Genomic DNA, 25,730 nt, shown 5'->3' on the forward strand with positions numbered 1-25,730 from the left:
ATAGAAGTGGTGTATTCACCACTCCTAAAGCGCCCCCTCCCATTGAAAACAATGGGGTAGCGCCGCAAAGCACCGCAGCAGCGGGCGGTTTGAACCCCTTTTCGGCCGCTAGCGGGGGTTAAAACCTCCCCGCTAGCCAAATAGCGCCGCTAAAACGACGATAAAGTGGCGCTAAATATAGCTTTACTGCCGACGCCCACAACGCCCCAGTCTAGTAGCCTAATTCCGTGTACACACGACCGGGCTTTTCGTCGGACTGAACTCCGAAGGACTTTTTGACGGAGTTCCAATGAAACGGACTTGCCTACACACGATCACACCAACGTCCGATCGATTCGAAGCTGCCCTTGCGTCCTTTTTTTGTCCGTCGGACTAGCATACAGACGAACAGATTTTTCGATCGGACTCAAGTCCGTCGGAAAGATTTGAAACATGTTCTATTTCTAAAGTCCGACAGATTTTTCGACAGAAAAGGTCCGATGAAGCCCACACACGACTGAATTGTCCAACGGATTCGTTCTGTCGGACCAGTTTGGTCGAAAAGTCCAGTCGTGTGTACACGGCATTAGCGTAGCAATATCGTTACATTAAAACAGGCACATCCAAGTATGCAGGCATCCCGGGTAAAGCTGTCCACATAGACCGTCCTCCACGCCGCCGGCTCTCACCGATGTCAATCTGCAATTGTGTGTGGGAAGACTACCCTGCAGTAGAGCAATCTAAAAGCGAGTCTTGCAGCGCTCCTGGAGCGCAGAGTGGAAGGGATAACGTTGATGGCGGTCTGCATACTGCATACTTAGATGTGCCTGTTTTAATCATAGTTACATAGTAGGCAAGGTTGAAAAAAGACACAAGTCCATCAAGTCCAACCATGTGAGTTGCTAAATGTTGTACCTTCATTAAATGTAACCATATTGCTACACTTAGAGGCGCCTCTCTTCTCTTTTATACTCAGTTGTGACTTGACGCTATATGTATATCAAGACATAGCTTGTATATCAAGTCCAAGTTTATGACTGTTGTGCAACACCACATAACTAAGGATGTGGCAGTTTTAGTCCTGAAACGTGTCCTTTTTGGTGTATCAAGTAAATCTAATTGTTCATTACTCTTATCATGATGACTCCAACCACTCTATTAATATCAATATATGATATCATGGGCACCTCTGCTGCATCAGCACTTGACAGATTTTTTTTGGTTGCATCACTTAAAAAAGCTCACCACGTCATCCTGATGTCCCCTGTCACGACCTAGGATCAGGTATCTCAAGGCATGGGGATACCAGCAGATCTGGTCATTCCCAACCTCTCCAAATAAACTCTGGGGAAGGTATTCCTAGTATAAGTTAGGAGCTGTGCTCCTCAAAACCCACTCCAGAGTTTTTTCAACTGCTGAATGCTCTTTTTGTCACAATCAGAGAGGTAGCAGCCTAGAACCAGAACCAGGTCCACCTACACCAGGGCCCTTTAATGTGGCCCTAAACCTAAAACCTGGGAATTGCATGCGTTTCGCACTACAATGAGTGCTTAGTCATAGCTAAGCAAGGCATAGCTTAGCTATGACTAAGCACTCATTGTAGTGCGAAACGCGTAAGCTTTCCACTTTGTTGTGACCTGTATTTTGTATTTTGGATGACACTTTATTAAATAAAGGCAAATATATTTTTTGGAGTGCAGCAGTCCAGAACTTCCTTTTGATGACTAATTGCCACAGCATTGCCAGCACCTGTACTTCTAGACTGGAGGAGATGCCTTTTACTTCGATCTGACCCAACCTGTTGATCGCGCACTCTATGGTATAAGCTATAAGAGAGAACAGCCGGCAACTTCAAAGTCCTTGATGCAAAAAATTATTGAGCATTAAAAAGCAAACAACTGAAATGTTTGTTTGTCATGACTAAGGCTCACGCCGAAACGCGTCAACTGTTTGCTTTTTAATGCTCAAATGTAGCCAATGAATTTTTTTGTATCAAGGGTTTTGGAGTTACCGCCTTTTCTCTCTTATATATTGTATTTAGTGTGAGAAGACGCACTGAGCCTTGGCACCTGTGCTGCAGACTGCACAATAGGATTGGATTGCCTCTGTTGAGAGTGCTGCACCTTTCATCTCTCTATTGTATAACCATCAGAACCAATCCTCACTTCTATTAGTCCAGCACTATCACACACACACATCAGACAACCTCTCAGAAAGCAAGTTACAATCTTTTATTTCTCCAGAACTTTTTGTGCAGCATATCATCATTGTTGAATTACAACACTATAAGGACTCTCTCGCCTTTTTTGAGGGCTATCAATTCACAGACACTTCTCCTAGCACAGGTTTTCCCACTTGAACCACATACATTGCTATGCAATGATGCAATTGAACACAGAAAATTCCATAGACAAGAGGAAATACATTGTTTTCAATATGAACATGTATAACCAACGACCCCTGCACTCTATTTAATATGTTGTGTATTGTATAGTTTATTGTCCTAATTGTTGTGTAGATCCCAACTATTTTATTTTTCCAACTGTACCCTGCATTGATGGGAAGATCAGCAGGCAGACCCATTGAAAGCTGGGTTGAGTGTCAGAGATCAACACTCCCAGGAGTGTATTTTTTTTTTTTTTTTTTTTTGGGCAGACTTTCGTGGGAACAAGGCTTAATAGCACGGGCAGTAGAAAAGCGTAAAAGAGATGATGCCTTGGTGTCCTGAAGCAGAAGGTGTGTGTCAATCATTACGGAATTAATGCTCATGGAAAATGTTCACTGAGGGGTTTACGCAAGTACACTGGGGACTGGTCACTGAAAGATTAATGTTTCATTAGAATAGAACAGTGGTCTTCAAACTGGGACCTGGGGGCCAGATGTTAGCCTTTGCTTGCCTTTATCTGGCCCTTGGGACACTATTCTTTTCACTGATACAAGGCACTATTCCTTCTACTGACATCAATAATGGGGCAGTATTCCTCCCACTGACAGCAATGATTGGGCACTCTTCCTCCCACTGACATCAGTGATGGGGCACCATTCCTCTCACTGATACCAATGATAGGGCACAATCATCCCACTGACAGCAATGATAAGGCAGCATTCCTCCCACTGACACCAATAAAGGGGCACTATTCTTCTTACTGACACCAATGATAGGGGCACTATTCTTCTCACTGACAACAATGCTCAGCCACTGCTCCTCTTACTGACACCAATCTTGGGGCACTATTTCTCCTACTGATACCAATGATCCCACTGATACCAATGATGGGGCACTATTTCTCCCACCGACAGCAATGATAGGGCAGCATTCCTCCCACTGACACAAAAGATGAGGAAATATTCCTCACATGAATACCAACTATGAGCAAGTTCATCAGCTTTGTTTTTGTATTTTATTGAGGGATCAACACTTGGATGGGGTTAAGGAATTCATGGGATGCCCAGGAAAAAGATTTTTGCATGGTTTGGGACATTTAGATATTTTCCTCCTGTACAACACTTGCTTCAGACTATCTCTCCTTCTCCTTCCAGCACAGTTCTTCTGGCACAGCTAGCACATGGCTAGGCCTGACTTCTAGTTCTAGCAAGGCCTTAGCAAAAGTACCTTATTACAGGCAGGGACCGCGGGCCCCTATGGTGTAGCAAAGAAAGTCCTGGTGCTAGTTGCCCTCTTTGGTGGACTACTAATCCCAGTCAGCCCGTTGCAGACCCTGACAGCCCTCCCAGCTGCAGTGGCCCAACTTCACTGCCAGTAACATTACAGTCTTTCCCGCTGGCTCTACATCCATCTCTGACTGCACACTCCCAGTCCACTCGGGCATGCCTCTCCCAGCTCTCCTGACCGTGCCTGTCACTCACCGACACCTGATGGATCCCTCCTGGAGTATTCCCCACGGTCCTCTCCTGCTCCTGTTTAGGACACCCCTTGGGTTGTGTGGGGTTCCTGGGGGGCTTCCTCCAAGGCCCCGTCAGCCTATTACTCCAGTTCTTCCACCCGAACGACTCCTCCCAAGCTGGGCTGACCCTAGGTGTTTGAAGAGGCCTGCCCGCTGCCAATCTAAGTTGGGGATTGGTCAGGGCTCCTTTAGAACACCCCAGACAGCTCCACCCTTCTTCCCCACCTTCCTTCTAGAAGCCTCTAGAAGCAGAAGGGAGGTAACCAAAAGGTGAAACTAGCTGTGAGTCACCAGCCTACTTCAGGCCACTCCAAGCCCACAGATCAAAACAAACAGACCTAGCTTTTAGCAAGCCTGCCTAAATTTACCTGCACTACAGAAAAATCTCACTCTAGCGCCTACACTAGGTAGAAGGTGCTACACATCCATGCCTCAGCCTTCCGATATGATAAGTGCCTTTTTACTAGGGCTGAAACAACTAATCGATTAATCGACAACTAATCGATTATGAAATTAATCGATTACTATTTTCATAATCGATTAATCGGCCAGTAACATAATGAGGATAAAAAAAACTAAAATGAGCCCTTTATAGTACAAAAAGAGCAAATCGCTACTGTAAATATTACTTTCACAGGTCTACAGTAAAAAAATGAACCCCTTACAGTAGTGATTATCTGCTTTTTTTGTACTATAAAGGGCTAATTTTAGTTTTTTTAACCCCCATTATGTTACTAAACATAAAAGCAAACTGCATAGGTGTGTACCGAGCCTTATGCTGGCCACACGGATCAATTTTCAGACAAGAATATTCAGACGAAAAATCTTTGTACATTCGCTGAATGAAAGAATGTTGTTTGAAATTTTCACTTGTTTTTAACCTTCTGTTTTTAAAATGAAAGTAATTTCTGAACGAAAACCACATACACTGTCTGAAAATTCCTTTGACCAAGAAGTTTTCTATTTCTAAATTTTCGCGTCACTGTGGTTGAAAACGAACGTCGATTTGACCCCACTAACGATTATAAAATCGAATGAACGTTCTTAAAATGAAATTTTTTTTGAAGGAAGACCTTGTTTGTTTTTTAATAAAAAAATTTGATCTGTGAGTCTGATGATATTTACCAGATTCACCCTATAGTATATCTCTTCTGTCTGTTATTCTCAGAGTGGATTCGATATTTTACTCCCTAACCACATGGTTATTTATATTTACCACTCCATAGTGATATTTGAGAATAAATTGCCTTTTTTTAAAACTTTACATATTAACTAAATTATACACCACACTTTGTTTTAAGGTTATTAACCGATTAATCGACACAATAATCGGCCAACTAATCGATTATGAAAATAATCGTTAGTTGCAGCCCTACTTTTTACCTAACCTCCCTTCAGTCAATAAACCCATTAAAAAAACAGGCCCTCCTTTCAACTCTGTCATGTGGAGCTTATAGCTGTATTTTCTGTTTTTATTTTTTTTGCTTCAGGTCTATTGTACACTGAAGACAATGGGGTTAATGTGTTTGGACTTGAAAATGGTCACAGAGGGGTTAATGCACATACAATGAACACTGGTCACTGAGGGTACTGGTACTATCCACTGACAGGAGACAGCATATGTTCTCCCATATATGGAAGTATTAAGCAGGTAAACAGGGAATCAGGAAAGTGTGGTGAAAGTATTAGTGGAAGGGGAATAGGCCTATCAAGTGAACCTGTCACTTTGTCTTAAAGTGTTACTAAACCTAGGACCCTGAATTCACCATATCTGGTCTCCCACTGTACACAGAACATGGAAATGCAATTATTTTAGTAACTAGTAACTGTTAAATACCTTTTCTCATCAGCAGTATATAGAAGTCTTGTGACTTGAGCACTGGCTAAGCTTGTAGGAGGAGTTTTCATTCTCCTCTGACTGTCCTATGAGGCTGCATGACCCCTAACCATCCTTCTGGACAATGCTGAATGGCCCTGTGCTGATCACATGCACCCTTCCAAAAAAAAAAAACTCTCTAGCAATAAACACCAAACTGAGCATGTGCAGAATGTCCCTATGGCTCTGTAATACAGACTGATTTTACTGGTGTGGGTTTAGTAACACTTTAAAGGTTAAGTTTACTTTTTCCAGAAAACAGTCTATGCATTCAAGGAGGTCTAGTAGATATTAGAAACAGCGCAGCTTTGTAAAATACAGTAAAACCTTGGTTTGAGAGTAACTTGGTTTGAGAGCGTTTTGCAAAACAAGCAAAATTCTTAAATAAATGTTGACTTGATATACAAGCGATGTCTTGATATACAAGTAGCATCACGTCACAACTGAGTATAAAAGAGAAGAGAGGCGCCTTTAAGTGTAGCAATATGGTTATATTAAATGAAGGTACAACATTTAGCAACTCACATGGTGGATGATTAAATAAGGCACATCTAAGTATGCAGACTTCCGGGGTAAAGCTGTCCACATAAACCTTCCTCTGCACCGCCATCGGCGTCATCCCTTCCACGCTGCGCTCTACAAGTGGTTCAAGCCTCGCTTTCAGATCACTTTACTGCAGGGTAGTCTTCCCGGTCACGATTGCAGACTGACAGTGGTGAGAGCCGGCGGTGTGGAGGATGGTCTGGGGACAGCTTTACCCTGGATCCCCGAATACTTAGATGTGCCTCCTTTAATCATCGACCATGTGAGTTGCTAAATGTTGTACTTTCATTAAATGCAACCATATTGCTACACTTGGAGTAGCCAATCTTCTCTTTTATACTCTGTAGCTCCTAATGGATATTGCTTCTATACCCACTTCCATTTGTGGATGGACATTTTATGGTTACACAACCTATCACATTGCTATAATCTTTTTATATGGACTATAAACTGAAGGATTTATGAATAAATGGTTGTGGAACAAATCATCTGAGTTTCCATTATTTCTTTTGGGGAAATTCGCTTTGATATACAAGTGCTTTGGATTATACGCATGTTTCTGGAACGAATTATGCTCGCAATCCAAGGTTTTACTGTATTTATTCATTGTAATCTTGTACCTGTAGAACATTTGGGATCCCTTGGCTAAAATACTCCCATTTACTGTAGAGTACTCTACACCTTGTCTTGTTGCAAGGTTTTGAAAACCATATGTTTTTTCTGCTGTAACGTTGGGCTTGAGCAAGCAACAGTTTTCACGTCCTAGCAACAAGCCGGGACATGGAGGTTGCTAACCTGGAGTTTTTTGGGCCAATTTTGACAATACAATAATTAAACATTTTGCAAAGCTGCTCAGTTTTTTAATATCTACTGGGGCCCCTTGAGCGCACCGGCTCCTTGTGCAACACCATTTTTTTGAATAAGGAATAAAACATCAGTAATACACAATGCACTCACATTGTATAGTGGAAAGCAAAGGCTTCTGAGTCAGACTGTGGATACTTCCCGGGGGGCCGGGGCTCCAGAGTGGGTCAGGAGAGAGCTGGTGATGGATGGTCCGGATGTGTCAACGTTCGAATGTGGCCCCTTGAGTGCATACACTGTTTTCTGGGACAGGTGAACTTAACCTTTATATAGGCAAAATGATAGGTGTAGTTTAACCTCAAAACTATCCATACAGCTCAAACCTAAAATATTTGGTTCAGAGTTTTTTTTTTACTGATATCTACAGCATATTAATCTGAATTCTCCAAATGATCAAACACAGAACATTCTCCAACCAAAAGAACATAATTATAATGTACCGACTTTTGCTGTAGTGAATAATTGTGTTTCCTATGGGTGATCTGGTTTCCTCCCTCTGTTCTAAGAAGTACTGCTATTTAGCTGTTAAATAATGGTGAGTGCGTGTGTCAGGAAATTCGATATTGATCTTTTGGCAGAGTGATTGGAGATAGATAGATAGATAGATAGATAGATAGATAGATAGATAGATAGATAGATAGATAGATAGATAGACACAGGGAGCTTTAATACAGTGCCTTGAAAAAGTATTCATACCCCTTGAAATTTTCCACATTTTGTCATGTTACAACCAAAAATGTAAATGTATTTTATTGGGATTTTATGTGATAGACCAACACAAACTGGCACATAATTGTGAAGTGGAAGGAAAAGGATAAATGGTTTTCAAAATTGTTTACAAATAAATATGTGAAAAGTGTGGCGTGCATTTGTATTCATCCCCCTTTACTCTGATACCCCTAACTAAAATCTAGGGGAACCAATTGCCTTCAGAAATCACCTAATTAGTAAATAGAATCCACCTCTGTCTAATTTAATCTCAGTATAAATACAGCTGTTCTGTAAAGCCCTCAGAGCTTTGTTAGAGAACCTTATTAAACAAACAGCATCATGAAGGCTGAGGAACACACCAGACAGGTCAGGGATAACGTTGTGGAGAAGTTTAAAGCAGGGTTGGGTTATAAAAAAAAATCTGAAGCTTTGAACATTTCATGGAGCACTGTTCAATTCATCATCTGAAAATGGAAAGAGTATGGCACAACTGCAAACCTACCAAGACATGGCCGTCCACCTAAACTGACAGGCCGGGCAAATAGAGCATTAACCAGAGAAGCAGTCGAGAGGTCCATGGTAACTCTGGAGGAACTGCAGAGATCCACAGCTCAGGTGGGAGAATCTGTCCACAGGACAACTATTAGTTGTGTTCTCCACAAATCTGGCCTTTATAGAAGGGTGGCAAAAAGAAAGATATTGTTGATAGAAAGCCATAAGAAGTCCCATTTGCAGTTTGGGAGAAGCCATGTGGGGGACACAGCAAACATGTGGAAGAAGATGCTCTGGTCATATGAGACCAAAACTGAACTTTTTTGGCCTAAAAGCAAATGTGTGGTGAAAAAAAATAACACTGCACATCACCCTGAACACATCATCCCCACCATGAAACATGACAGCATCATGGTGTGGGGATGCTTTTATTCAGCAGGGACAGAGAAGCTGGTCAGAGTTGATGGGAAGATGGATGGAGCCAAATACAAGGCAATCTTAGAAGACAACCTGCTAGATTCTGCAAAAGACTTGAGACTGGGGAGGAGGTTCCCCTTTCAGCAGGACAACGACCCCAAACATACAGCCAGAGCTACAATGGAATGGTTTAGAATGATCAAAGCATATCCATGTTTTCGAATGGCCCAATCAAATCTATCTCTCCACCCCTCAACTCACTCCATCAGTCTCCTCACGTATCACTAACTTACTAACCGACATATCTGTATGGATGTCACACCACTTCCTCAAACTCAACTTGTCCAAAACCGAGCTTATATTTCCTCCCCCACGTGCCTCTTCCCCTGACTTCTCTGTCAAGAGCAATGGCAAAACCATCCACCCGTCCCCACATGTCAGGGTACTAGGTGTTATCCTGGATTCTGAACTCTCCTTTCAGGCCCCACATCCAATCACTTTCCAAAGCTTGCCGCCTCAACCTCCGCAACATCTCTAAACTACGTCCCTTTCTAACCAACGAAACCACAAAGCTCCTGATTCACTCCCTGGTTATCTCTCGCCTTGACTACTGCAATTCCCTCCTCATTGGCTTACCTTTAAATAGACTATCCCCCCTTCAGTCCTTCATGAATGCTGCTGCCAGACTCATCCACCTTACAAACCGCTCAGCGTCTGCTACCCCTCTCTGCCAATCCCTCCATTGGCTGCCACTCGCCCAACGAATTAAATTCAAAATACTAACAATAAGTTACAAAGCCATCCACAACTCTGCCCCCAGCTACATCACTAACCTAGTCTCAAAATACCAACCTAATCGCCCTCTCTGTTCCTCCCAAGACCTCCTGCTCTCTAGCTCCCTCATCACCTCCTCCCATATCCGCCTCCAGGACTTCTCCCGAGCCTCGCCCACCCTCTGGAATTCCCTACCCCAATCTGTCAGACTGTCTCCAAATGTATCCACTTTTAGGCCATCCCTGAAAACTTTCCTCTTCAGAGAAGCCTATCCTGCCTCCATCTAACAACTGCACTATTTTCTCCATTAGCTCATCCCCCACAGCTATTACCCTTTTGTATAACTTGACCCTCCCTCCTAGATTGTAAGCTCTAACGAGCAGGGCCCTCTGATTCCTCCTGTATTGAATTGTATTGTACTTGTACCGTCTGCCCTAATGTTGTAAACCGCTGCGTAAACTGTTGGCGCTATATAAATCCTGTAGAATAATAATAATAAAAGTGCAGACCTAAATCCAATTGAGAATCTGTGGCAAGACTTAAAAATTGCTATTCACAGATGCTCTCCATCCAATCTGACAGAGCTTGTGCTATTTTGTAAAGAAGAATGGGCAAAAGTTTCACTCTGCAGATGTGTAAAGACATACCGAAAAAGACTTGCAGCTGTAATTGCAGGGAAAGGTAGTCCTACGCAGTATTGACTGAGTACAAATGCATGCCGCACTTTTCACACTGTACAAGTGAAAAGTGCAGTCACCCTCATCAATCAATGAAAATAATCTCACATCCTGCCTATAGTTAACTGATTGGGTGTTGAAGGTTTCAGATGCATTAAAAAAAAATAATGCCTTTCCCACTGACATTAATCACTGCTATGCGACCTCGTGTACATGGGAATGAGAAAGATGGTGCATGAAAATTCAGGTTTAATTTTAAAGCATTAATTTTATTTTTAGCATCTAAATTATAGTTAATAAATGTGTAGTGATTTACTCCATGTTCCAAACCCTATGGATAATGAATCTACTAGATTAGCCTTTCTCAATCTTTCAACCCAGAGGAACCCTAAAAAAAATGTTTGGGGTCAGTGGGCAGAATGCACCACTTCTGCCGTGTACACACAGGCGGACTTTTCGACCGTGTGTGGGCTTCATTGGACCTGCAGCGGACTTTTTCGGTCAAAAATCAGACGGACTTTAGATTTGGAACATGTTTCAAATCTTTCCGACGGACTCGAGTCCGGTCAAAAAATCCGCTTGTCTGTATGCTACTCCGACGGATGAAAACTGACGCTAGGGCAGCTATTGGCTACTGGCTATCAACTTCCTTATTTTAGTCCGGTCGTACGTCATCACGGTGTGATTATGTGTGTGCAAGTCCGTTCGTTCGAAAGTCCGTCGGAAGTCCCTCAAAAGTCCGTCGAAAGTCCATCGGAAAGACCGTTGGACCTTTGATGCCGAAAAGTCCGCCAGTGTGTACACGGCATTACAGTGTTGGTAAGGATGCCTCCATTACAAACGTAAAAAAAAGCTAACTGGTGTCATGCCGCTGGCTCTGCCAAGTGGTGTTGGACCTGGAACTACCCAGGCGCTATCAGATGGAAGGTCAATTAGCCACAGCTCAAAGAACCCCCTAGCAACCTCTGGAGGAACCTTAGGATTCCACAGAACCCTGGTTGAGAATGGCTGTACTAGATATAATAATAGCATAAAAGGGGATGTAATCTAATATTTCAGGTGACATACACACACATGAAGTTTATGATACTCATAAACTTTTAGGCATATCTAAAATGCAGTGATCGATCAGGTCACCAGTCACAATCGCTTATTTGCTGGTGAATGCCCATTAGACCTTGCCATTTTTATGTAGGGTATTTGTTGAATCAAATCACATTCACTACATATCTTGAATTCTCATTCGTCATTGTCTCATTAGCATAATAGCCATATTTATAATATAAATGGTTGTTACAATGACTGGCCATATATCGCCACTGATTCCTACTGAAGACCCGCCAAGCTCACCCCGCTTGCTTACCCATTGTAAAACATGAGTACATTGTATCCCCCCCGTCCGCTGACATTTTACACCACTTTCTCCAACATACCCAGTCAGCTGACTACAAACAAATGTAACAGACTTCTCTCCCCAGCACTCCCCACTCCTCTCCTGCACATACTTATACTTACATAGTTAGTCAGGTTGAAAAAAGACACCTCTAGTTCAACCAATACGTGCTAACTCATACCCTCCACACTTTTCTGCAGATACTGGCAACTGTAATACCCTCCACATTCCTCTACTACACATATGCCCATTGCCATACCCTCCACATTTCTCTTGTACAGCTACAGTATGCCCATTGCCATACCCTCCACATTTCTCTTGTACAGCTACAGTATGCCCATTGCTATAGCCTCTGCATCCTCTCTTGCACATATTGTCCACTGTCATACCTTCTGCACACCTCTCCTGTGCATAATGTTTACTCTCATACCTTCTGCACTCCACTCTTGCACATACTGCCCACCGCTATGCTCTCGGCGCTCCTCTCCTGCATGTATTGACTGCTGACATGCCCTCCACACTCCCCTTCTGCAATACTGCCTACTGTCATACCGTTTACACTCTTTTCCTGCACATATTGTCTTTTGTCATGCCCTCCACACTCCTCTCCTGCACACCCTGCCCATTACGATACCCACTGCACACCTGTCTTGTACATACTTCCCTCTGTCATAACCTCCACACCCCTCTACTGCACATTCTGCCCAATGTTATACCATTCGAACTGCTCTCCTGCACATACTACCCACTGTCATGCCCTTCATATTTTTTTCCTGCACATATTATCTGCTGTCAGACCCTCCACATTCCTCTCCTGTGCACACTGCCCATTTTCATACCATATGAACTCTTTTTCACATAGTGCCCACTGGTATACTCTCTGCACACCTCTCCCGCACCTATTGCTCGATGTTATGCCCTCCGTACTCTACTGCACATTCTGCCCATTGTCATACCTCTCCCGCATATACTGCCTGTCATAACCTCTACACTCCACTCCTGCACATCGTGCCCTTTGCTATGCCCTCAGCACTCCACTCTTACCACATAGTGCCCACTGTCATACCTTCCTCATTTCTCTCCTGCACATAATTTCCCTTTAACATTCTTTGCAACGTCCCCAACCTTGCCTGTTCTAGAATGGGCAAACTGTTTCTAGTTTTTTTTTTTTTTTTTAATATGCCAGTAGATAATAATAACATTTCAAAATGACAAAAGTCAAGGACTTAGTTTAAAAAGAAAGTCAGCCTTCAAGAGCAGGAGATGACAATTTTGTTGTGCACATAGTATACATCTGTTCACACAGTGGGAGCCCACACTGTCTGATCATTTGAAGAGTAATGGCTCCCCGTTATTAATGGCATGTCTGCTGTGTATTTTCCAATACATACAGAAAACAAAATGAATTGGAATGCTGCCTGAAAAGTAGCATATTTATATTATTTCAGATTTTAATGGGTAGAAAACTATTAAACAAATACACAACTCAGCATGCGGGGTATATATAAAAATCTCACTGCACTGAGAACTTCTCTTACATAAATAATCAGCTTTCCCCAGGGAATAGTGTGATGTATTTGCATATACTGTACAATCTGGAACAGCATTAGTTTGAGAAATTGGAGCGGATTTAAAAAAATAAAAAACAAAAGTGCATGTTATGTAAGATTATTACTACAAAAAAAAAATCAATCTGTTTAGAACAAATTATAGTGAAATAACCAAGAATTGTCCGACCCCATAACAACTGCCCACCAATGATTGTTACAAAATGTGCATCAGCTGATAAGAAATCTGTTTGTGATCATTATTATTTGGTTATTATTGTAGTCATTATTTCTGTAAACTAAATATATGGTTAAAAGACAATCATTTTCCAGCATGCTGGATACTTTATCACCACTGCTAAGAATGTTCTTGTTATTGTTTGTTTGCAAAGTCATTCACTTCTGGACTTTTGTCAGAGACCGGTGAACCCATTGCTGACTTTATTAACCACTTGGTTACTGGGCACTTAAACCCCCCTCCTGCCCAGACCAATTTTCAGCTTTCAGCACTGTCACTCTTTGAATGACAATTGCGCGGTCATACAACACTGTACACAAATGAAATTTTTATCATTTTTTTCCCACAAATAGAGCTTTCTTTTGGTGGTATTTAATCGCCACTGGGGTTTTTATTTTTTGCTAAACAAACAAAAAAAGATGTGCAAACAGGTAATTTTTCTCCTTTATTGATATGCGCTGATGAGGCGGCACTGATGGGCACTGATAGGCTGCACTGGTGGGCACTAATAAGCATAGATAAGGAGGCACTGATGGGGACAGATAAGGGGGCTCTGATGGCCACTGATAAGATGGCACTGATGGGCCCTGATGGGTGGCACAGATAGGTGGCACTGGTAGGTGACACTGATGGGCAGCACTGTTGATGAGGCAATGATTGGTGATATTGATAGGTGGCACTGTGGGCACTGGTAGGTGACACTGATGGGCAGCACTGTTGATGAGGCACTGATTGGTGATATTATTATTATTATTATTCAGGATTTATTTAGCGCCAACAGTTTACGCAGCGCTTTACAATATAAAAATGAGACAATACAGTTATAATACAATAAAATACAAGAGGATTAAGAGGGCCCTGCTCAGAAGAGCTTACAATCTAATAAGGTGGCACTGTGGGCACTGGTAGGTGGCACAGGTGGGCACAGATTAGCTGGTGGCTGCTCTCTCTGATCGGGACCGATGTCCCTCTGACAGCCACTGGTGATCGGCTTTTTTCATGCTATCAGCACAAGGAGAAAATATAGATGATTACCGGCTCTGTTTACATCACATGATCAGCTGTTATTGGCTGACAGCTGATCACGTGGTAAGGGGTTTGGGAACGACCTGTGATCATGATCGATCTGTGATCAGCCAAGTCTCATAGACTCGCTGATCACAGGCCACTCAAGCACGGGAGGATGTCTATTGACACCCTACCGGCAAAGTAGGTCCGCGCTATAGCGGTTAAATACTCTTTTACAGTGTACCTTCACCCTAAAGCAAAAATTCTTAAATGTGGTGGCTGTATTTGTTTTTTTGTTTTTTAAGTATTTTCCTTTATTTTCACCTGGTGAAAAACAAAGGCACTTTATGTTTTAAGGTGTCTCCTCTATCTATGGAGGAGCAACAGCGCCACCCTTGGACAGCAGCATTGTCAGTCTGGGCAGAGGGTAGCATTAGATGGACTAGCAGATTTAAATGGACTTGACCAGCAAATTAAAGCTTATCTCCAGCTAACAATGTTTAGCAGTTACAGTATTTTCTTTTTCCTTTTCTGATAAAGATTTTACATCAAGCTGACCATTGTAAGTACCCCTGTCAGTAATAAATGCTTTGTCCCAACCTTCCAACTGCCACTTTTGCTGGAAAGCTTGGTCTGTTGAAGGAAGTTGAAAAATAACAGACTTACTAGGTGATAATAAAAAGACAAAAAAAAAAGAAAACGAATGCAGCCACCACATCTAAGAACTGGCAAACCGCAATATATTAAGTTTTTGCTTTGAGGTTTAAATACGCTTTCATTTTTGCCTTCATTGACATGACTTAAGCTGGACGTACACTAGTAGATGTTGTTTGTATGAAAAGCCTCAATAAATTTGATTACTAGATAAATGTCATTTGAAAGTGGTTAAAATGTACTTTGCTTTTACCATTAGATTTTGAAGCAGCAAATGCTATTGTCGCTCAAGAAAATTTTCCCGTCGCTGCGGGTCAAAAATGAGCGTCAATGTGACCCCACAAATGATTTGATTATTGAATGAATGTTCTTTTGAACAAAATTTTATTAGTTAGTGGTTGTTTTTTTCTAAATTATTATTATTATTATACAGGACTTATAGCACCAACAGTTTAAGGCAGTGCTTTACAATATAAAAGGAGACAATACAGTTACAATACAATAAAATACAAGAGGATTAAGAGGGCCCTGCTCAGGAGACCTTCCAATCTAATAGTTCTAATCAGTTCTAGTACACATCTAAGAGGTCTTCCATCTTGTCTATGACTGGCCACCAGTGCCAACTTCTAAGGACTCCTTGTTTATTATTCTTTTCTCTGATTAATTTTGTGACTAGTTCCAAATCCAAACCCAGGGCTGTGAATAAGTGCATTATTAAAAAAAAAGCTCATCAAAACGTTCATATGTACTTATGAAGCTTAAATAGTCAAAATTGTTGTCCTGGGATCCATGGAATCCACCCATCGGTTTTTCAGGTGGACTTGATTGGAAACCCCATGCTGGTGTATGGGCACTTGCCTGCCTACTTCCGAGTGCATCCAGGTCTAGGAAAAAAAAAAAAAGGACTGCACACTTTTTTGTGTTTCCAGACCTAAATGTGAAGGATCAGAGGATGCCTTATGTTCATTTAGCAGCCCATAGGTTCAACGCAGGTCCACCACAGTCCACACTCAAAATGTGGACAAAAAAACCTGAATGCGCATGGATATCACAAAAGTGACATTAATCCTGTTCTGCTCCAAATCTGCTCCAAATCAGTAGGCTCCCATGCGCAGTGGAGTGCATGTATGTGAAAGGACCCTTAAGACCATAGTTTTCTAGGAGGTGAATTGTACATACCAGTCATACATGGTGCCTGATATACTAAAGGGGAATACACTTGAGCATGGAGAAAGTTCCTAGGGGCACTCAGATTTTCACACAGCCAATGGATGCTATCAGGTAAAAGGCATCCACCCTAATCCTGGAAAGGCATCTACCCTTGTTCATGCATTCACTGAAGTCCCCATTTGCAGAATGTGTTTATTATTATTTTGATTATTATTTTACAGGATTTATATAGCGTCAACAGTTTACGCAGCACTTTACAACATAAGGGCGGACAGTAAAATTACAATACAATTTAATACAGCGGGAATCATATGGCACTGCTCGTTAAAGCTTACAATCTGAGAGGGATGGTCAAGAGATACAAAAGGTAATAAATGTGGAGTATGTAACATTCAAAAACATCTATTTTATATCTTATTTGCCAATATGACAGACTAATGAATGTGACTTAAAATACTGGTCAATTTGTCAAAGGCATAATATTATTATTAATATTATGATTATAGGTACTTTATAACGTTGTCAGTTTATGGCACACATTCTACACTTGAGTCCAATGGGAGCTTTTCATCGTATATTCCGACCGTCGAAATTTCCAACGGAAAAAATTACTATCGGAAAAACTGCTCGTCTGTATGCTGTTCCGACGCACCAAAAACGATGCATGCTCTGAAGCAAGTACCAGAGGAAGCTATTGGCTACTGGCTATCGAACTTCCGTTTTCTAGTCCCGACGTACGTGTTGTACGTCACCGCGTTCTGGACGCTCAGAATTTGGTGTGACCGTGTGTATGGAAGACAGCTTGAGCGGAATTCCGTCGGAACTCCGTTGGAAAAACCTTCAGAGTTTATTCTGACAGCAAAATCGGTCGTGAGTACAGGGCATAAGACTGGGTTCACACTACTGCGAATCCTGAAAGGTGCCAAATGTGACACCGGAGGGGGGGGGGGGTTCCGAAAAGCGGAGGTTAAATTTTTGTGTGAACCTTCGCTTTAAGTACCTGCAACAGGTCATGTTTTGGGAGCTTCCCTTAGATAAAATAGCTCTCATAAATACAGAGCCAATACCATTGATTTAAAGCATCTCAGAAAGGTGAAGGAAATCCTAAATCCATGATTTTCGGGGTAGAAATTGAGAACTGAGGATGGGAACCACTGATCTAGTGTTATCTGATGGCACACCCCAAAGAGATGGTTCCTTGGCACCCTGAGCTCCCAAGAAACTTGCATTTTGAATTTATTTATTTATTTATAAGCAGTCCTTGCCCTCAGCCTACAATCTAAGGTCCCTATCACATATGCAATTAGACAGTAGCCAATTAACCTACCAGCATGTTTTTGGAGTGTGGGAGAAAACCCATAGAAAACCCACGCAAGCACAAAGAGAATATGCAAACTCCATGCCGATTGTCTCCTGGCCAGGACAGAGTCAGAAAGAAGGTGAATTAACTTTTATGAGAATCTGGAGTTGGCCTTTTAGCTATCTATAGACAACTGATGGCTATTACCTGACATGTACAGCTTCTCCAGGGCTGTCTGGTATCTCTGCGTTGTGTCAACAGACAGCTCCAGACAACTTGTCTAAGAGGAAAAAGCCCATCAAACCGGATGATAGGCTATCTTTCCCCTGGGGAATGTGTGGCTCCTGGCATGTTTGCCATCTGCAAATTCCTAAACCTAACCCCCCCTCAACAATAAACCTAATCGCCTATTCCATAATACTGATCATTGATCGTTGCAGTTAGCTCTAGTATGTATTACAGATTATTTCTTTATTACAGCTATTTATATAACGCCGACAGTTTACACAGAACTTTAGGCTAAGTTTAGACTTGTGTCTGAACTACCGCATCTCTGAACAGCGAACGCATTCAGATTACTTTCCAGAGGCATTTGACAGGCAGTAAGGGGGCATTATATAAATGTATACGAACTAGTGCGCAAAACCCACAATGCGAACAAGAAAACTCTGAGACTGACGGTAAAATACCCGATAGAGAGCTGCCAACACAGATGGGTCCACTCAACTCCCCTAGGATAGAATATTAAATAAAAATATGTGGTGCTACTCCATCAATCAGTATCAAACAGAAAATCCGAAATCACAACTAAACTCATCTAGGATATAGGATGAAATTGGTAGAGTGGGCTTCGCCACATATAATCGATGCTAGAAAAAATTTTAAGGCTTTCGGAAAGATGTCACCATATAGAAGTTGATCAAAGAAGGGATCAGTTCTACAGGGTGAAGATGGGTAGGTGAATACCAATAATACTCAATAAAATACAGACTGTCTCAATGCTCAGAAAAATAAAAATATATAAAATAGACTGTATAAGCCACCTCACATCAAGTGACAAATAAAAAGTGGACCTGTGAATATTATAAACTAGCTGCCCAAAATAGCTGAACAACAACAAAAAAATCCTTAGTCATAAGCGAAGTTAACAATGTGACGCAAGTGCCAGCTGAAGATCAAATATTTTCTAGTGCTGATAACAAAATAAGTGAATCTTATAAGTGAACCAATATATGAATATAATAGACTAGTATAAAGTGCAAAAAAATTTTCTAAGGTCAGAAAAAATATTCCATAAAATCCATAGTATAGTAATGCAGTCATAACTTAATAAACATTCTGGTGTATTATAAGTGAATAATTAATAAAAGTAAAAAGTTGAATACAATAGGACAGAAAATCCCACAATAGAGATACTGTCCCAAATAGTGACAATAGTGCAGTATAGTCCATACAAAAAGTGCAATTGTGATGGGTGATTTCCACAGGTGACAGTCTTTGAATAAAGTGCAAAAATGTGCAGTGACTGGTATTTTTCTTCTATGCACGTTCTAGTGCATCTCCTAACTGTTTCCCCCAGCCTCTCACCTCCAGCAGCGGCCCCCAATGGGCCAAGTAGAGCGGGTAGATTTTCTAGGAGAGGATGTATCTCATAAAGCGCCTCCTTAACATCAGTGAGTCTGTCTCTCTGCACCTCCTAACTGCCTGTTTTAATACCCCAAATGTCACACCAATTCGCAATAATGTGTTTTGCAATTGTCCTACGAATGTTCATTTGAAAATCTAGTGTATGGCCAGCTTCAGGTCCCTGTCTCTAACACATACAGTGCCTTGAAAAAATATTCATATCCCTTAAAATTTTCAACATTTTGTAACGTTACAACCAAAAACGTTAAGGTATTTTATTGGGATTTTAAGTGATAGACCAACACAAAGTGGCACATAATTGTAAAGTGGAAGGAAAATAAATTTCAACATTTTTTACAAATAAATATTTGAAAAGTGTGGCATGCATTTGTATTCAGCCCCCTTTACTCTGATACCCCTAACTAAAATCTAGCGGAACCAATTCCCTTCAGAAGTCACCTAATTAGAGTCCACCTGTGTGTAATTTAATCTCTGTATAAGTACAGCTGTGAAACCCTCAGAGGTTTGTTAGAGAACCTTAGTAAACAAACAGCATCATGAAGGCCAAGGAACACACCAGACAGGTCAGGGATAAAGTTGTGGAGAAGTTTAAAAGCAGGGTTAGGCTATAAAAAAATATTGAAAAGGGTTTGAACATCTCATGGAGCACTGTTCAATCCATCATCCGAAAATGGAAAGAGTATGGCACAACTGCAAACCTACCAAGACATGGCCGTCCACCTAAACTGACAGGCTGGGCAAGGAGAGCATTAATCAGAGAAGCAGCCAAGAGGCCCATGGTAACTCTGGAGGAGCTGCAGAGATCCACAGCTCAGGTGGGAGAATCTGTCCACAGGACAACTATTAGTCGTGCCCTCCACAAATCTGGCCTTTATGGAAGAGTGTCAAGAAGAAAGTCATTGTTGAAAGAAAGCCATAAGAATGTCCTGTTTGCAGTTTGCGAGAAGCCATGTGGGGGACACAGAAAACATGTGGAAGAAGGTGCTCTGGTCAGATGAGACCAAAATTGAACTATTTGGCCTAAAAACAAAACGTTATGTTTTGGCGGAAAACTAACACTGCACATCACCCTGAACACACCATCCCCACTGTGAAACATGGTGGTGGCAGCATCATGTTGTGGGGATGTTTTTCTTCAGCAGGAACAGGGAAGCTGGTCAGAGTTGATGGGAAGATGGATGGAGCCAAATACAGGGCAACCTTAGAAGAAAACCTGTTAGAGCCTGCAAAAGACTTGAGGCTGGGGCGGAGGTTCACCTTCACCCTCCAGCAGGACAACGACCCTAAACATACAGACAGAACTATAATGGAATGGTTTAGATCAAAGCATGATTATGTGTTAGAATGTCCCAGTCAAAGTCCAGACCTAAATCCAATGTGGGTGCACTGTTCGCCCCCCCCCCCCCCCCCAAACAAAAAAAAACACCACCAGCTACCACTGCTCCACACAGATAGCAACATCCTGGGACCCCGGTGCTACAAGGCACTATACAGGAGATTAACCTTTGGGTTAATGTTTTGCACTCAAATCTGAAGCACTATCTTAGATTTCATCATGTTCCAGTGAATAGGGATCACAGAATTACAAGGGAACTCCAGAGAAAGGAGAAACGACGTCTGCCTCCGTACTGCAAGGGTTAAATGCTTAGGTTACCCAGGAACTTCTAATGCATACATACACATAAGAGGGGACAATTTTACCAGAATCCAGTTAACCTACAGGCATGTCTATTGGCATGTGAGAGGAAACCGGAAGAAACCCACGCTAGCACAGGGAGAACATGCAAACTCCATGCAGACAGCATCATACTGGGAGCCTAGTGCTACAAAGCTGCACATTGAAGAACAACCTCTGGGGTAATGTTTTACACACTCAGATTCTGGATTAAGAAGTGCTATCATATATTAGGGGAAGGTCCAGTGAATGGGGTTCACGTGATAAAAGCTGAACTCCGGGGAAAAGAAAAACGGAGTCTAGCCCTGCACTGCAAGGGTTAAATGTTGGTTTAGGTCTAGGCTACCTGGCCATTTCTAATGCATAACTACACATACTAGGGCCAGGTTAGACAGGATCTAATTAACCTACTGGCATGTCTTTGGAAGAAAGTCACGCTAGCACAGGGAGAACATGCAAACTCCATGCAGATAGCATCTTGGCCAGGCTGCGAATGGGGAACCTTGTTTCTGCAAGGCAGGCATGCTAACCACTAAGCCACTGTGCTGCCCTAGTATTATACAGGATTTCCATAGTGCCAACAGTGTGCAGAACTTTCTAAGGGCCAGTTCACACCACAGGCAGTCGAGTGCGTTTTTTTTTCTGCATCAAAAACGCATGGAAAGTAGGTTATATGGTTTTCAATGGCTTAGTTCACACCAGTGCGGTCAGTTCCAGAAAAAAAAAAAGTAGAACATGCTGCATTTTTACTGCGCGGGACTGTACTGGAATGCAGTAAAATGCATAAAACATGCAGTGAAACACACTGGAACGCATCAAAAATGCACTGGACCCTAGTATAGTGGGAAGAAAAAAAAAAAAAAACAGGAAAAAAAGAAGAAAAAAAAAGCACATGGAATGCATCCGGAAACATATCAAAAATGCGCTAAAAACGTTAATGCAGAAACATATCCAGAACGGATCTGGTGTGTGTTTTTGTGGTGTGAACGAGCCCTAAATGGAGACAATATTGCTGCAAGACTAGAAGGTTAGTAGGATCCTGGTCATAAGAGCTTACAATTTACAAATCAAAAGGAAGACAGTACCATTGCAATACAAGACAAGAGGGTTAGTAGGACCCTGGTCATAAGAGCTTACAATCTAAAAGTGAGCTAATACGTTAATAGCATTTCTGTCTTCACGGCGGCTCGAGAAGAACGTTTGTGGAGGTGCAGGACTTAAGTTTAAACGCTCTATAGCATACTATTACAATACAAGGCAAGAGGGTTAGTAGGACCCTGGTCATAGGAGCTCACATTTTACAATATAAAGGAAGACAGTATTGTTATAAGAGAAAAGGGCTAGTGAGACCCTGGTCATAAGAGCTTGCACTTTACAATATAACGGGAGACAAGCACTGTTGCAAGACAAGAGGTTTAGTAGGACCCTGGTCATAGGAGCTTGCACTTTACAATATAAAGGGAGACAGTACTGTTACAAGACAAGGTGGTTAGTAGGACCCTGGTCATAAGAGCTTACACTTTAAAATATAACAGGCGACAAGCACTGTTGCAAGACAAGAGGGTTAGTAGGACCCCGGTCATAAGAGCTTACAATCTGAAAGTGAGCTAATACGTTAATAGCATTTCTGTCTTCGTGGCGGCTCGGGAATGATGTTCGTGTAGGTGCAGCACTTAAGTCTGATCGCTCTCTAGCATACTATTACAATACAAGAGAAGAGGGTTAGTAAGACCCTGGTCACAAGAGCTGACAATTTTCAATATAAAAAAAGACAGTACTGTTAAAAGACAAGAGTGTTAGTAGGACCCTGGTCAAAAGAGCTTACAATTTACAATATAAATGGAGACAGTGCTATTACGAGACAAGAGGGTTAATAGGACCCTGGTTACAAGAGCTTACAATTTACAATATAAAGGGAGACAGTGCTATTACAAGAGAAGAGGGTTAATAAGACCCTGGTCATAAGAGCTTACAATTTACAATATAAAGGGAGACAGTGCTATTACGAGACAAGAGGGTTACTAGGACCCTGGTCACAAGAGCTTACAAGGGAGACAGTACTGTTACAAGACAGAAGGGTTAGACGGACCCTGGTCATAGGAGCTTGCAATTTACAACATAAATGCAGACAGTATTATTGCAATACAAGACAAGCGCGTTAGTAAGACCTTAGTCATAGGAGCTTGCAATTTACTATATAAAGGGAGACAGTACTGCTATAAGACAAGAAGGTTAGAAGGACTCTAGTCAAAAGAGCTTACAATCTAAAAGTGCGCTAATACGTTAATAGCATTCCCGTCTTTGCTGTGGCTCGGGAAAAACGCTTGTGTAGGTCCAGTAATTAAGTTGCCCTCTAGTGAAGCTTTCTTTTCTCCCAATTAATACCAAATTATCCTCACTAAACACACAATCACCCCTCTCACAATGACACCAATCCGATGTCTGACCTCAGGCACACACTGACACATTTCCATTTAAACTTTTAAAGCAAGCCATTGTATTTCTGCAGCAAGTTTTCATCCTTATCAGTCCAAGTGTTTGCCTTGCACAGATAAGTCTATCAGTTGTGTTGACAGCAGAACAATTCCCCTTACCTTCCACTGTAAATGGAGAGGATTAGGTCCTCTGTCCTGGCATCTGTGTATGTAAATCCAAGAACTAGGAGAAGCTTTGCAGAGTCCACTGACTTCAGCTTTGTAGATCCAGAGCAGGTAAAGGGAAAGGCTGATGTGCCCGGGGTCTGGTGTAGTTGTGTGTTTGACAGCAGAGTGACGCTCTATTACTGGGAGCTGCATGAGGGTGGAAGGGGAGGAGGAGGGCTGGGTGCATTGTACAGGGGCTGGCAGATAGATCGCATATCTCACCATTTGCTTTCCACACTTCTTGACTTTTGACAACTCCTTTCAATGGTTTTAACACAGAAAAGAAAAACATAAATAAATAAAATAAAAATAAATAATAAACATTTATATAATTTTATTTTTTATTTAATGTTTTTATTTTTATATATATATATAAAATAAAAATAAAAAGTAACATTGATGTTACTTGAAATAAAATAAAAATGAATAATAAACAATTATATAGTTTTATTTCTAGTTAATGTTTTTTTATATATATATATATATATATATATATATATATATATATATATATATATATATATATATATATATATATATATATAATAAAAGAAAAAGAAACAGTAAAAGTAACATTGATGTTTAAACCAACCACATCAATATTAATCTGCACAGTAAATCAGTATTAAACCCAAAAATAAAAATGTAATATATTGCAACTTAATAATCCTTAATCCCTTCCTTCCCAGCCCCAACACTTCTTTAAAATTGTTTTTTGCACCTGGGGGGGGGGGGCAGGAAGAGCTACCTGATCGCAGGATTACTGTGATTGGCTGTCGCAGTGGTTACGATAATGCATAATCAGAAACCAGTCAGTTTTCATTAATGCGTGTGGGAGTTTAAAAGAACAAAAGGTTTCATTTGTGATTTTTATATCTATATGGTCTACATGGTCAGATGTGTGTTCAAACGTTTGTAAAAAAAAAAAAAATCATTCATTAAAACATTCAATCTATCATTGAGTCAACTCATTTTGTAAAAAAAAAAAAAAAAAAAAAAAAAACACATTCACAGTAATTCCCTGTACACACAATAGGATTTTCCGACAACAAAATTCATGTTTTTTTTTTTTTTCCCAACAGATGTTGGCTCAAACTTGTCTTGCATACACACGGTCACACAAATCTTGTCGGAAATTCCAAACGTCAAGAAAGCTGTGACATACAACACATATGACGAGCCGAGAAAAATGAAGTTCAATAGCCAGTGCGGCTCTTCTGCTTGATTCCGAGCATGCGTGGAACTTTGTGCGTCGGAATTGTGTACACACGATCGGAATTTATGACAACGGATTTTGTTGTCGGAAAATTTGAGATCCAGATCTCAAATTTTGTGTGTCAGAAATTCCAATGGAAAATGCCCGATGGAGCCTACACACGGTCGGACTTTCCGACGACGAGCTCCCATCGAACATTTTCCGTTGGAAAATTCCACCGTGTGTACGGGGCATAAGGCTTAATGTAGGCTGGACGTTTTACAACCTCCCCTGAACGATTCACCTTGACAGATAGTAAACGACGTTTAAAAACGTCAGTTTTGCCGTGTTTACATGCCGCGATTGTGTTTAGAAGCGTTTTTTTCTTCAAATAGTCAAAAATTAAAAAAGCCTGTAAACGAAACTTGGCTAAACACGACTTAACGCGTTTGCACGCATTTACAAGCTGTTACAGGCGTTTGCCATTTCAAATGCCTCTGAACAGTCATCCTGAGCGCATTTTTTTGCTTTCCAAAAAATGCTTCTGAACTCAACTGCCTAGAAAGGACTATAAACAAACCTGTGTACATGTACTGATAAGATAACATAGAGGAGAGTTCAGGGGCAGCTGAAAATACACCCAACTGCTCCTAAATGTCCATTTACCAGCAGCAGTGTACATATGAAGCCATTCATTCGAGAAAAATATTTCTTCCAGCTCCTTCAAAATTTCCCGTCATTGCAATTGAAAATGAACATCAATTTCCCCGAACTAACCATTAGAATATAGAATGTAAGCTGTGAAAATTACTTTTTTTTAAGGATGTTCTACTGCTGTACGTCCCGCTTTAGCTTCAGGCTTCATGTACACGGGACGTTGTTTAACCTCTGCTGAATGACTTAACTTGACAGCTAGAAAACGACATCTAAAAATGTCTGTTTAGCCGCGTTTACATGCTGTGTTTAGCCGCGTTTGCGTCCAGAAGCACTTGTAAAAATGAAAAACGTCTCTTAGGCTCCATG

The 25,730-nt window shown here is 41.3% G+C and overlaps 1 protein-coding gene across 3 annotated transcripts in view; it reads right to left on the reverse strand.

The window, feature by feature from the left end:
- AVPR2 (arginine vasopressin receptor 2) overlaps positions 1-25,730 on the reverse strand; it is a 218,021-nt gene that overhangs the window by 186,388 nt on the left and 5,903 nt on the right. The window contains exon 1 of one of the 3 annotated variants that reach the window (XM_073600295.1): positions 23,465-23,696. The exons of 1 other annotated variant lie outside the window; for it this stretch is intronic. In XM_073600295.1, the coding sequence (XP_073456396.1) occupies positions 23,465-23,665 (201 nt within the window). In that variant the 5' untranslated portion in view covers positions 23,666-23,696. Of the gene's footprint in view, positions 1-23,464; positions 23,697-25,730 lie in introns of those variants that run through there. One more of the 3 variants, XM_073600297.1, reaches the window with a different exon arrangement.

Source organism: Aquarana catesbeiana, linkage group LG09 (assembly GCF_042186555.1).
Source record: "Aquarana catesbeiana isolate 2022-GZ linkage group LG09, ASM4218655v1, whole genome shotgun sequence".
Lineage (NCBI taxonomy): Eukaryota > Metazoa > Chordata > Amphibia > Anura > Ranidae > Aquarana > Aquarana catesbeiana.